Source organism: Malaclemys terrapin, chromosome 11, assembly GCF_027887155.1.
Source record: "Malaclemys terrapin pileata isolate rMalTer1 chromosome 11, rMalTer1.hap1, whole genome shotgun sequence".
Lineage (NCBI taxonomy): Eukaryota > Metazoa > Chordata > Testudines > Emydidae > Malaclemys > Malaclemys terrapin.
In genome coordinates, this window is record NC_071515.1 from 75,561,042 (window position 1) to 75,575,723 (window position 14,682).

Here is a 14,682-nt window from a genome sequence, read left to right on the forward strand (position 1 = left end):
CAGCAGTCTTCCTTCCCAGAACAGCATGCTATCAAGAAAGCCAAAGCCTTCCCATCAACACTGTCTGTGCAGCCATGCATTCATTTCCAGGATACACATATCCCTGCCTGGGGCCCCAGCCAGGAGGATGTACAAGAACACAGCCTGCATCCCTGACTCCTTCACCCCCAGAGTCCTGTAGTCACTGCTGATCTTCTCATAGTCAGACCTGACAAAATCATTGGTGTCCACACGGATGAGTAGTGTGGGGGTAGCGGTCAGAGGGGTAGCTGAGCCTCTGTAATGTCTTAGATGCGGGTTCTAGCAGGCAGCACACCTCCCGGGACATCATGTCTCTCTCAGGAGGGAGTCCCTGGTTTCCACCACCCTACTCTGCCTCCTCTTTGGTGCAGTGGCCACGAACTTCCCTGCCTTGAGACAGGTGGCTCCCCCTCCTCGGCCACTGGGGTCTGCTCCTCTCCTCCTTTCCCAGTGCAGCATACTGCATAAGCATATTAACCAGAGAAACTGGAGCAGTTCCAAATACAGAATTAAAGAGGGAATAAACCCACCTCATAGCATTTTCTCAATGTACTGAAGCAGCTTTTTCAATCATTCGCATCCCTGAGGAAAGAAGATCATAAGGCATCTTGTTACTGGTTTTTAAACTTTGATTTTTAATTTATAAGCAATACCATGTAAATCAAGAAATCATACAAAATTTAAAATACACAAAGGAGATGTTAGTTGGCAACCAAAGAAAATGCAGCGACATATATATCTAGGTATATATGATGCTCGACAGCATAGTATTTCAGCTCCTAAAGACAAATAGGAAGGAATAATAGTGGATACAACAAGTTGACTTCAAGAGCTTCAGGAATGGTGCTGATTTCTGAAGGTCAGATCCCCATCTGGCATAAATTGTCATTGACTTAAATGAGGTTACGACAGTTTACAGCTGCTGAACATCTGCCTCGAAATCTACATCCAGGAGCCTTATTATCCACACGTTCAAAGATTTTTAACAAAAAGGCATGCTTTAGTCTTGTCTGTAACTTTCTAAATAGTATTAAATAACATGTAGAACTGTTCACCCCAAGACAAATGTACCATGAGTCCAGTATTTAATTTCTGTATTGCCCATTCATAGCTAGCAATGACTGCCACATATCCTGGAATTTTTTAATCCAAGTCTGATCTCAGATCTGAGAATTTTGCCAGGTCGTAAAAGCAAAATGTGGATGCTGAATCCTATCTGTCCCAGTGAAGTGTAATTTTCCCTTTGGCAACCACTGCCACTCTCCATACAGACTAATAAGGCTAGCGCAGCACCTTCCAAACTTCATTTAATTTAATTAATGGAGATATCCTATCTCCTAGAACTGGATGGGACCTTGAAAGGTCATCGAGTCCAGCCCCCTGCCTTCACTGGCAGGACCAAGTACTGATTTTGCCCTAGATTCCCTAAGTGGCCCCCTCAAGGATTGAACTCACAACCCTGGGTTTAGCAGGCCAATGCTCAAACCACTGAGCTATCCCTTTCCCCATTTGATAGGGTGGCGGTTCTCTATGATGAATACTGCAAAATATGAATAGAGTTTCACATTGTGTGGTAAATGGAAACAGAGCAACGTATAGGTTTTATATCTACCATACATAGTAATTAAATGCTTTGGCCTTACATGTGGGTATTATGTTTGTTTTTTCTAGTGTAGAATTAATTAGTTGGTACAATTAAAAATGACATTTGTTTTAGATCAAAACTAATCATTTTAGAAACTTTAATTTATAGATCCAGAGGCATCACTACATGGGCAACCAGGTTCTGAAGGTCTTTGCAGCGAAAGATGATGAGGTGAGATAAATGAATTTTAAGTTAAGTGGCGGCTCACTGTGAATTAATAGTAAAGAATCTGGCAATAGAGTTGGTGTAGGGGTCCTTTGGTGTTAATAAAACCAATACATTCTTCACTATGCAACTTACAAAGGTCCAGATCCAGCTCTCATAGAGGTCAATGGGAGCTGGATTGAGCCCAAAATCAATATCATGTGTCCAATCAGAAATGAGAAATTTGTAAGTTTCACTGTTGTTTAATTATACCTGGGAAGGCTGCAAGTAGCTCATATTTGCCATGTTTGTAAATGGTGGCTTGATTCTGTGTGGATCATTGTATCTCAGACTGTCTCATGGAATGCAAAGCGTTGTTTGTATTTTTTTCAAAGTTTGAAATGTTGCAAGCTGATGTAAAACTCAGCAGAAAAAAATACAGAGGCAGTCATAAGAACATAAGAACATAAGAAAGGCCGTACCAGGTCAGACCAAAGGTCCATCTAGCCCAGTATCCTGTCTACTGACAGTGGCCAATGCCAGGTGCCCCAGAGGGAGTGAACCTAACAGGCAATGATCAAGTGATCTCTCTCCTGCCATCCATCTCCATCCTCTGACAGACAGAGGCTAGGGACACCATTCCTTACCCGTCCTGGCTAATAGCCATTAATGGACTTAACCACCATGAATTTATCCAGTTCTCTTTTAAACTCTGTTATAGTCCTAGCCTTCACAACCGTCTCAGGTAAGGAGTTCCACAAGTTGACTGTGCGCTGCGTGAAGAAGAACTTCCTTTTATTTGTTTTAAACCTGCTGCCTATTAATTTCATTTGATGACCCCTAGTTCTTGTATTATGGGAATAAGTAAATAACTTTTCCTTATCCACTTTCTCCACATCACTCATGATTTTATATACCTCTATCATATCCCCCCTTAGTCTCCTCTTTTCCAAGCTGAAGAGTCCTAGCCTCTTTTATCTCTCCTCATAGGGGACCCGTTCCAAACCCTTAATCATTTTAGTTGCCCTTTTCTGAACCTTTTCTAGTGCCAGTATATCTTTTTTGAGATGAGGAGACCCTGTACGCAGTATTCGAGATGAGGGCGTACCATCGATTTATATAAGGGCAATAATATATTCTCAGTCTTATTCTCTATCCCCTTTTTAATGATTCCTAACATCCTGTTTGCTTTTTTGACCGCCTCTGCACACTGCGTGGACGTTTTCAGAGAACTATCCACGATGACTCCAAGATCTTTTTCCTGACTTGTTGTAGCTAAATTAGCCCCCATCATATTGTATGTATAGTTGGGGTTATTTTTTCCAACGTGCATTACTTTACATTTATCCACATTAAATTTCATTTGCAAGGTTTCTTTCTCTTCAAGGCCTAATGATTATGAGGAAAAAGGAAAATAAATTGCTATAACCAGAAAAGGAGCCCAAACTCTCCAACTTGGGGTTCAAGCAAGCCTTATGACTTCCTAGCAGCCATTTTATAGTCCTCCCTCTGGACATCTGTGCAAGGGGACAGGGAACCTGAACTGAGATTTAACCTTTTTGTTCACTGGTGACTATGTAATGCCCCTGCACTCATTCTCTCTCACATTTAAAATGAAATCTGGGTCTACTGTCAACATTCAAGAAAATAGAAACTTCCAAAACAAAGCCCTGAAAGTACCCTTTCTTCCTTCCTTTCTATCCTGCAATTTCACATAGAACCCTTTCCATTTTTGTTTTGAAAGGGTGATATGTACAGGATCTAAAGATAGTCCCTACTTTTTAATATATCCATGGTTGTGACCAGATTTGAACTGTGCCGATTGCTGTGTCTTTTGGAGGTAAAAGGTGGTGTTTAAGTCAAGCTGCTGACTAAAGGTGGAGACGGCCTTGTCTTCGCAAGTGCTTTTGGATTCAGCGTGAAAGTTGGTCTGAATAGCTTTTAACCAGGGCTTGTATGAACTTTCTTGACAGGCTGCAGCAGTTGCTCTTTCTGCTCTGATTCATGCTTTGGATGAGTTGGATGTCGTGGCCATAGTACGTTATGCTTATGACAGAAGATCTAATCCTCAGGTTGGCGTAGCCTTTCCATGTATCAAGGATGCATATGAGGTAATATTTTGACTTAATATAATGCCTTTCTTCAGAGAGTCTTTAAATCCTTCTTTGCAAACATTAATTAATGAAGCTTCACAACAAAGCAAATTACATATGAGTTTGCAGTATGATAAGGCAGGAAAAGAGGCCAGTTGTGATTTTGGGTTGTACACGGAGGCACCAATCACAGAGCAAGGAGATAATCTCCTCTTACTATAAATCTGTGATGAGACCATATCTGGAATATTGCAGTCATTACTGGACATCTAAATACTAACAAATTGGGAATTCTGAGCAGCAGTTAAAATCATTAAGATGCTGGAAGAAATAATTGTCACTAGAACCAGTAGAACTCTGCTAGAAATGTTGTTAACTTTTGCTGAATTTCCCCTCCCCAGAATCTGTGAAATTTGGGGGAGATTTGCAGGGTTTGGAATTTTTTTTAGAGTGAACTCACTGCAAATGCACATCGTAGAACAAAACAGTATGTTTAAATATGTCTTTATTGTATAGTTTTAATATCGACTTCTATTTTACCCCATTTTATTTTTTAAAATTTCCCCCCTCACCTCTCTGACATCTGTATTCCCCCGCAGATCTTTGAATTCCCTTATATCATTGGTTATCAACCTTTTCCATACTATGAACCTCTTATAACAGAAAAATATTTCGGGACCTCATTGCCATCCTAGCTATAAAAAAAGGGAGGTGGCCATGAACCTGCTAGAACTTGTTCGCAGCCCTTGGTTGAAAACCCATGCTCTAGATCTTCAGTCAAACATTTGATTTTCTTCATAGCAAAGCACTTAAGAAGGGAGGCGACAAGAAAAAACATTCAGTATTTGTAACTTTAAAAGTTGTGGTCAGATTGTTCACTGATTTATACTCCATGTCACCCCCATAGGATGCATGTTAGTGCAGAATGTGGGTCCAATAGCTGTCAAATGGCTTTTCAAACATATCTTGCTGCACTGAATAAAGCACATGAGTGGGAAGTTTGTGCCAAAGTAATCAGCAGTGAAATAGTTGACATTTAATTTTATTGTCATTAAGTTTTTGATTTGACATCCCATTGAATTGAATGGGGGCTGGACTTGATGACTTGCGTGTCGTGGGTGGTTGATAAATCTATCACCATGGTTCCAGTTTTTAGATTCCACTGGAAGCCAGCCTCAATGTGACTAGTAATGGCAAGATCCTGGTTGTAGCAACTCCATCCTGATCTGAAACCAGCCTGTTCCTTTGGCAGGATGGCCTCAAAGATGGGGTGAGATGGACCAGTAAGACCCTCTCCATTAATTTGCAAATTGTGGAGAGGAATGCTGTTGGGTAATGGCTGGTGGCATCATTTGTTGGTTTCCCATGTTTGAGCAGGGTAATGACTACAGCCTTAAACCAGCTTTTTGGGATCTTTATCTTGAATGTAATGCAGGGACTAGGTCTGTGAACGATGTTTATCCATTTGGTCCCAAATTCTTAAGGAATTTGTGGTAAATGTGGTCCTTGCCAGCAGCTTTTCCACTTCTAATGGCCATGAGGGCCTTGTTTATTTCTTCTTTAATATATGGAAATGAGAGCGGTGAAGTGGCAGGGCTTTGTGGGACATTTAGAAAGAGTTCTTTCTGACCCTTCTGTCTAGTCAGCTTGTCAGTTCTGGTCTTCAGAGAAGACTTCCCAGAGAGCTCCCAGGGAAGGTGGGAGACAACAGTACTGGCCATCACTTTCGATTACTGGTATTTTACTAGCTTGGCAGCTCCAAGCTTGTGGCGTGCCCAGGCTTTATGACTGGAATGAGTGAACTCAAGACTCTCCACTGTCTAGTTCCGGGGTCGGCATCCTTCAGCACGCCAGCCCGCACTGCTTCCCGTAGCTCCCATTGGCTGGGAACGGCAAACCGCAGCCACTGGGAGTTGTGGGTGGCCATGCAAATGTAAACAAACTGTCTCACAGCCCACCAGCGGATTACCCTGACGGGCTGGAGGTTGCCCACCACTGGTCTAGATAATACTTAGTCCTGCCATGAGTGCAGGGGACTGGACTAGATGACCTCTCGAGGTCCCTCCCAGCCCTATGATTCTATGACTTCTCAAGGTCCCTCCCAGCCCTACATTTCTATGATTCTACATTTTCTTTATTTCACACCTCTCAGAGATACTGTTTGAGTTAGTCTGTCTCTGGAAGATAGTGCTGGATTGTTTCACGTTGCATTTGGGAAGGTTTCCTTTGTAACCAGAAGGGCTAGAAATGTAGTTTTTTAAAAAAATTAATGCTTTACATCACATCACACCCACACCCACACCCTAAAAGCTGTACAGCATATGTTTCCAGTGATCTTACTTGTGAGAGATTATTCAGAGAGCTAAATTATGTATAGGTTGGATAAGGGGGTGGACATAAGCCTTTGTATTTTTAAAGGGTATAAACATAAAAGATGGAAAAGAATTATTTAAGGTGCTATACACTGGAGGGAGGTATATGAAAAAAAATTAGGCTGGGAATGTCAAAACCAACTTGCTTGATGATAAGATGCAGTAGGCTGTAGAGCAGTCTCTCACAGGTAGTGATGAAAGCTCCATTGCATGGGATATTTAAAGCTGGTTTGGACAGAGCTCTGGGCAACAATCCTAAACTAGCAGGATGATGGACCAGGTGATCCAATAGGTCTAATAAATGGCTAGAGCATTACTGACACATTTTTTTTAGTCATCCTGATATTTGTGAACGTAATAATTATGTTAAATATTGTACTTAACATTTGTATTGTACTACAGTTCTTAGTAAATCAAACTATTTCAATTTGTACAGTTTCTAGATTTCTGATTTCCTTATACTCCTGCTGCCTTTACTTCTGGAACTAACTATACATTTTCACTTCAAGTTCACTTGCTTCTCTTTTGTTTTCCCCCCCTTAGTGTCTGATATATGTGCAGTTACCCTTCATGGAAGACTTACGACAATACATGTTTTCCTCTTTGAAAAACAATAAAAAGTACACGCCTACAGGTGAGTAGGTCCCTTATTGTCTCACTAATTGGCTGCAGCCTAATACCATAACTTTAAGTCACTCTAAAAGACATGGAATGTTTGACTTTCCCTTGAAAACATAATCTGATGTGGAAAAAGTCAGTTTGGTCAGCTCATCAGAACTTCGTCTGGTTAGCTGGAGACTGAGTGGCTCTAAGGATTGCACACAGCCTTTCAACACGACACTGCAGGCTAAAGTCTGGCTCAGGTTAAATGATCACAAGCTGTCATCTGAACCTTTATGATTTTAGGGAGAACTGGTTAATCCCCCATGACCCAGTCAGTCTTTGGCCTCTCTTTTGAGACGGTCAGCAAAGGGTTTCTTTGTGATGGGGTTCACACTGTAGACCTCTCTACTTTAGGAACTGCACTGAGAACCAGCAGCTCCTTCAGATAGGCCATCTATCAGCCACTTTCCTATGCATACCGTGATGTAATCTACAAGTGCAAAGCTGGTGTTTAAATTTGTGTGCAAGTATTAGTGCTGAAGAAGCAGGCACACACTGGTGCTGGGATTCAGACAGAAGGCCAAGGTGAAAACCCCAGAGTGTTCGGCTCACTGTCCCAAGAGTCTGGAGTAGATTGGATTAGTGGGGTAATGTGTAATCCAGACCGTGTTCTGGATGTTCTCATTTGTTGTAAGGCCCACTCTGAAAAGGAACAATAATCTGACAGTCAGGACATGAAGCTTTCGATTTCCTGCCTGTAACAGGCAGTTTGAAAGCAGAAATGTAACAACCCATCTTACCAAGGCAATAATTGACTATTGTGAACTGAGTTAATTTACATTTGTAACTTTTAAAAGTTGCATTACTCCATTTAGTTCTCCAAACCAACTGTTCTCCTCATTTTCCAAGTGGCCTATAAACCTTCTGTTACAAATAAAAACATCTTGGAAAAGAAGAAAAATGGAAGCAGAAAGGCAGCGGTAACTGAGATCTTCACAAAACTGAAAGGCTCTGTAACTTTACATTGTAGTCCGTAAACAATGCAGGGTTTTCATTACTGTGTCCATTATCCATGTTCATTATCAGCCTGTCTTTATCCCCAGGGAATATAAAACATAGTGAATTCTGGGGCATTTGATGCCTTTGTTAAAATCTCATATTCTGAAGTGAATCTTTGTGGGTGAATTATTACAAGCAGATCTGTCTGCAAGTGTATTTAATCTTTTTTGTGCATATTTATATTTGTTGGTTTAGAGGATCAGTTATCTGCAGTTGACTCTCTGATTGATTCTATGAGTTTGGTTTATGAAGATGATGATGGGGAGACAACCGAAGACATATTTAAAACCAGCAAAATACCAAACCCTCAGTTTCAGAGGTTATATCAGGTGAGATGATAAACTTTCAGGTTAAAACTTTTCCTGTTTCTACACACTCCTCCCCCTCTTTTTCAGAGTAGTGTGAAAAGACTTGGATTGTGACAGATGGAAGTTAAATGAATTAATCCGTAGATCCTGAGAGGCTACTAGCTTGTGCCTTGCCACCGGCATCAGTTTCAGACTGAATATTTCTAGCTCCCTGCATCGTAAGAGTTTGAACAGGCAGTCTAGCAAAGCCTTATCATCTAAGGAAACCCAGGCCAGCCGGGATATGTTGGGCCATTTACAAGTAAGGCATGTGCTTGAGAAACAGCTGCATCTTCTTTCTAGATAAAGAACCGATGTCCCGTATTCTGTTTGCCACTGTAGATCAACTTATGCAGCACTGCCCACACAAACTCCATCCTTTACTGCTCTTCCACTTGCCTGGTCCAGTGCAACATAATCAGTGCAGTATCCCTTGTTATTTATTTATTTTACTTGGCAGCAAGCTGAAAGTGTACGTCCAACATAAGATATGTTTAGTATCAGATTTTTATACTGATAATGCATAACTACGTGATAGAAATTATTGTTGGGAAACTGGGTAATAGTTGGAGGCTTTGTCCCTCAGGAAGGCAAGTTTGTTTTGTGTTATGGCAAGGAGGAGGCAGTTGAAGAGGGGATGCCCCCTCCCCTTCCCCTTTTAGGCAGGGGCAGAGATTGACTTTAAATCTTCGGAGGGTCTTAATTCTTCATTCTCTACCCCAGCAAACCCTGAAAACATCCACCTGCACCATCTGCTACTGCATCCAGCAATTATAGATAAGTGTGTTAGCTTGGTGTTTCTGCTAAAATGATCAGCAGTGAAACAGTTAACAGTGTTGACACTTAAAATATCCTCATTGGGCTTCAGAGTTAACACATTTTAGAGATAAATGGAGCAGTTCACACTTGATTCAGAGCTATTGTTTCAAACTGTCGGCGTTTTGATTTACATTTGTTTCACATCTGAAGGTTTTCTTTGCAACCATGAAGGCGAGAGACTTAATTATGCCCCAGAATTTAAGGGTTCATTTTAAAAAAAGATGTGACAAATTCAAAAGATGGGCAATTATGATGCAATTTATGCAGCTGCATAAGCATGTTATACACGGGGCCATGGATAGAATATTGTAGAATGTGGGTTTCTGCTCTGAAAAGTGACTAAAATGACACTGTGGGGGTCCATCCTTATTGTGTCTCACTGATTCCAGATGAAATTTGCACATTTTACAAGTTAAAAAATGTTTTTCCTACGTGCCTGCAAATTCAGCCTGGGTGAATGAGACCAGAATGAATCTTTCAAAAGGTTGTATTAAACCAGTTACAAAAATAGATCTCACCTGAACTTCTAGACACCTGGAGGTTAGCCAGTGTCCTAACTCTTTGAGGACCAACTGGTTCCTAAGCGTTTTGTTGAGGCTGTCTGCCTGCTGCTCGGGAAAGCAAGTCAGGACTCTTCCCTGCAATCAGTCCGAACGGGCCCTGTCCATCTGACCTATCTAGGAGATCTTCATTCTGTGTGCATCACTATGGAATCTGAGTTCCCTAGGGAGCCCTTTCATTGTGAATTGCCACCTTCTGCAACCAAATTCTGATCCTTCCTTCAGGCTAGTAATGCAAGGCACATCTGGGGCTTGAGCAGAGTACGTTGCTGACAGCTTACACGAATGGGAGAGTGAGCCTGGAAGCAGGGTAGCAGCATGAGGCTGCCTGGTTGCCAAGGAAGTGGAAGAGGAATATGAGGCTCGAAGGAAAGGGGAAGGGATGGACTGAGATAGAAACTTCAGGATAAATATACAGAGAGTTCTGTTTATTTAGCTTAGGTGTTTCCAAGGTGCCTATCACCTCACTGACCTGCTCCCCCACACAGCAGCCAGAAGCCCTCTTCCTTGTGGAACAGTCTCTTATCCTCTTAGTCTACGGGTTAAAATAACATCAAAAGTCTTGTCACACCCACAAAAGCAGCTGGATGTAAATAAATATAGGCAGCTCTTGCTTCTCAGTCCTGTTACTGCAGCTGACTCACAGAAGACCTTAGGATACAGTAGCCTACAATACATATTCAAATCAGATTCACAATGTCTTGCTTTTGTGAGTTGAATTCAGTCCCCTAACGCTGTTTTAATATTGTTTTGGTATTACACGAGCCATTGCTACAGCTTCCAGCAACATCTTTATTCTTTTTCAAAATAATGATGCCTTAAATCCTTACAAGTGTTTTTCAATCTGTTGCTTTGTGCAACTGCCTCCTTTTGAACGTGTATGCTAATGTGGATTGCCCTCTGAATGGCAGCATGGAAGAGCATCGGTATTGATGTGCAACGTATGATAGGGATTGGTGTTATTGGCACCTCTTCAGCATGAATGTGGAGGGTTTTTTGTTTTGTTTTTCTTTCTTAAATTGAGGTCATGCCTGACGGCCAACAAGGGAGCATAACTGTTTGCTTGGCGTTTTGAATACTTACCCACACATTTATACATAATATATATTGTACAGTGCATTTCAGTAGCAAATGTTCCTCAGATATACAAACATACATCTGCACTGGCTTCCCACTCATTTCATATCAATTCAGAAGTGCCTGCTTTGTTTTTAAAACTCTCCATGGAAATTCTTCAGCCCACCTCATTGACCTGGTCTGTCGCTGTCCTCCCGTTTATCTAGCACTGGCCTCCTCTTTGTCTGCTGTCTTGCCACTGTTGTGAAAGAACCTTCTCTTCTGTAGCTCCTGCCATCTGTTCGAGCCTTCATGTGCCTCTGTCAGCCTCATCCGTTCTCTCGCTCTTTTCAAATCTAATCTGAAAAAATATCTATTCTCTTTTACCTGTGCCTTTAATTTCTCTCTCTTTCTATTTGCTCATAGGTACATAATGACTTCTGTTGAATATCCAGATATGATTGATCCAAGAGGAAATGTTTACTTTGAGGGACAATAAAGCTTGATGTTTACTGAAGCAGGAAGTCAATGTGTATATATATTGTTACCTGTATTCAGAATGTCTCCATCAGAAATATCTGAAAATCTCTCTCACATGACCATGAATTTAAACAGTCATTTCCTTTGAAACTAACATTTGAAAGGTAAATTGAAGTTAGGCAGCTAGAAGGAGAAAGTTTAGTTCCTGGGAGTTAAGTAATAGTTTTCACAGAATTTATTGCAGCCAGTGAGGATGCTGTCATTTGCTTGTGAGAGCTGTTTGGTTTATATTGTTGTTAATCTCTTAGGAGGTCCTCAGGAAGTTGGTCTCATCACATGACTGTTTTCAGCCAATCTTGAGCCAGGATATTTTTCACCTATGTAGTAATAGTCATTGTATAAAACTAGAAGGTGTTTTGCCAAATACGGGTGAATTGTAAAATGCAGCCTGAAAACCCTTCTCCTCACCAGCCCACTCTGTCCTCACAGTGCCTGCAGCATAAAGCTTTTCATCCTGACAAGCCACTGCCACCCACTGAACAACATCTGTTAGAAATGTTGGAGATACCTCAAGAGGTGAGAGAAAGATGCCAGGCTCCTCTTGAAAAAATAAAGGCACTTTTCCCCCTGAAAGATGCTGGCAAGAAGAAAGAACAGAAGACTGCTCAAGATGTCTTCAAAGACAAGTAAGTTGAAGGGGTTTTTATGGATTTTTTTAAGCATTTCAGATTGTTTTTGATGATTATAGCAGGCTTGAAATCTTTTGTACGTGAGACCAATCACTTGTGGATAGACTATCTTGTGATGCCAAACCGTCTGTAGATAGAGTACCTTGTTGTAGTGTGCTCTGCATGACTGGGTAGGATTTTGGGGTTTGTTTTTATTTTTTTTGGTCCCAGTATCTAGTTCCCAGGGTGCAAGGGATTGTGAACTCTGTGGCTCTGGAAACAACACATGAAGTTTCATGGGAACATCTGTGGGAAATGGAAAGGAGTCAAAAAATCTGGAGAACATGTACAATGTACATTGTTAACGAATGTACGTATTCGTTGTCGTATGAGTAGTAAACAAATGGTTTGAATAAGGACCACAAAAGGTCTCGTTCAGTTTAAGAGCATATGCATTATACCATGGAGCTAGATAAATACTTCAGAGCTTTAAACTGGTTGTAAAAGAAGTCTTCTATCTTGGTGTGCTGTTTACATTGTTCAGTAGCTTCTATTTGAATGCTAAGTCGAAGAAAAAGCAGCTTGATTTTCATACTATAGTCTGCTATGTTCTGTGCGTTTATTTCTTGAAAAGCCCAAGTCATTGTGGGCTCCTCCAAAGACTTTCATTCGAATCAACAATTTTTAGAATAGAAATTGTTACTGCTGCTATTAACTATAATGTGTTTGCCTCACTTGTATTTGTACAGTTAATCCTTTTTCTCACAGCCCTGTGTGGGCTTTGCAGTCTGTCAGCTCTCTGGTTAGCTCAGATAGTCTTTCATCTGCTGGTGAAGGGTTCTCTGCAGCCATTTCCCTACGTTGTGCAGTGGAGCCCCTTCTGCCTGGCTGTTATGGGAAGACCACATTAAGACTTCTCCTGTCCCTGGTATCTAACCCAGCTTCTTCTTTGACCCTGGTCCTCTGCTTTTTCCTGCCTCTGTCTCAGGGATTCTTATGTCTAGATGCCTTTAGATCACATGCTTGCTCCTAGTCATATGAGTTACAACTATGACTCCCAATTTTCAGTGGCCAGAGTGTGTAACAGATGAATGGATCACCCAAGGAGCAGTGCACTGTTACAGGTATATTTACCTTTAAGCTACAGTATACAGAGGTGGCATTACATTTTGGGGTTCCTAGTGAGGCTGATCTTACGATGTGTGTGAGTCATCCTGCTCTCCTTGTCCCTAGTTCATGGTCTTCAAAATGTAAACTTTCTGGGACAATGTCCCTAGTTGGAACAACCTCTTTCCTTTCCAGTTGCAATAGCAGGACCTACCTTCTGCCTACCATCACTGCCCTGGGAGAGCTGCTTCTGGTGTTGGAAGCCTTAAGAGCTGGTTCCCACAGACTTATTTTCTCCCCTCCAGGAGATTTGATGGGCAGGTGCCTATTATTGTAAAGCACTGTGAAGATTCTGTCAACGTGCTAAGTATTATTATTATTCTACCACCGTTATTGGAACCAAATAACTTTATTGACATAATTTAAGGTTCTGACCTAAACCATCTGAAAAGAGGAGATTTGGTCTGAAATCAACAAGATGAAATTCAATAAAGACAAGTGCATAGTACTTCAGTTAGGAAGGAAAAATCAAATGCACAACTGCAATAAATGCTTAGGTCGTAATACTGCTGAAAAGGATCTGGAGATAATAGCGGATAGCCCATTGAATATGAGTCAGCATATTCAGAGTTGTGAGAGAGGCTGATATTGTGGGTGTATTAACGGGAGTGTCCTATGTAAGACACAGGAGGTAATTGACCTGTTCTTCTTCGAGTGCTTGCTCATATCCATTCCATTAGGTGTGTGCGCGCCGCGTGCACGATCGTCGGAAGATTTTCTACCCTAGCAACACCGGCGGGTCGGCTGTGGAGCCCCCTAGAGTGGCGCCTTCATGGCGCTGAATATATACCCCAGCCGACCCGGCGCCCCCTCCGTTCCTTCTTACCGCCCCTGACGGTCGTTGGAACTGTGGAGCGCTGCTTAGCTGTTCTCCACTCTCCCTAGCTTAGTTAGATCATTCGCAGTTATAGTTCTAGTTCTAGTTCTAGTTCTAGTGTTATAGTTAAATAGTTTTAAAGTTGTTTTAGTTGTTATTGTAGTTCAGGGGATTAAGGGGGTCGTCTCCCCCTTTCTCCCCCGGCCGCGGGGCCGGGCTCATGCCCAACGCTCCCGGCTTCAAGCAGTGCGCCTCCTGCGCTAAGCCTATGCCCACGAGCGACCCGCACGACTCCTGTCTGAAGTGCCTGGGAGAGTCCCATCAAACAGATAAGTGCAAGATCTGTAAGGCCTTCAGACCAAGGACCAAGAAGGAGCGGGACTTTCGGCTCCGGCAACTCCTGATGGAGGCGGCACTTAGTCCGGACGCTCCATCTACAAGCCAGGCCCCGGCACCTAGCGCCTCGGTGCGCAGTGCCCCGGCGGCACCGGCTACGACGACCACGCGAGTGGCGTCGGACAAGCCTCCCCGGCACCGGACCTCGTCGGCACCGCAAGCACAGCAAGTGCCTCGGCGCCGGTCATTATCCCCAGGGCATAAAAAAGCCCATAAGACGGGGACCTCCGTGCCGAAGACGCCGGCTCCCCCAGTGCCGGGGGTAGAGCCGCGTCTGCCGGTGGAGCACCGGAAACAGGTGCCTCCAGCACCGTCGACTCCGGCGCCGAGACCGTTGAGTCCGGTGCAGATAACGTCTCCACCGAGGCCGGCGGTGATACAGTGCCTCCCGTCGACTCCAGAGACCTTCGCGGCGGCGAGAGACTTAATAGCTCT

The 14,682-nt window shown here is 42.6% G+C and overlaps 1 protein-coding gene across 1 annotated transcript in view; it reads left to right on the forward strand.

Moving 5' to 3' along the window:
• XRCC5 (X-ray repair cross complementing 5) overlaps positions 1-14,682 on the forward strand; it is an 81,314-nt gene that overhangs the window by 28,740 nt on the left and 37,892 nt on the right. The window contains exons 10-14 of the mRNA XM_054043940.1: positions 1,775-1,837; positions 3,784-3,921; positions 6,819-6,909; positions 8,133-8,266; positions 11,689-11,885. Coding sequence (XP_053899915.1) covers positions 1,775-1,837; positions 3,784-3,921; positions 6,819-6,909; positions 8,133-8,266; positions 11,689-11,885 — 623 coding nt within the window. The remainder of the gene's footprint in view (positions 1-1,774; positions 1,838-3,783; positions 3,922-6,818; positions 6,910-8,132; positions 8,267-11,688; positions 11,886-14,682) is intronic.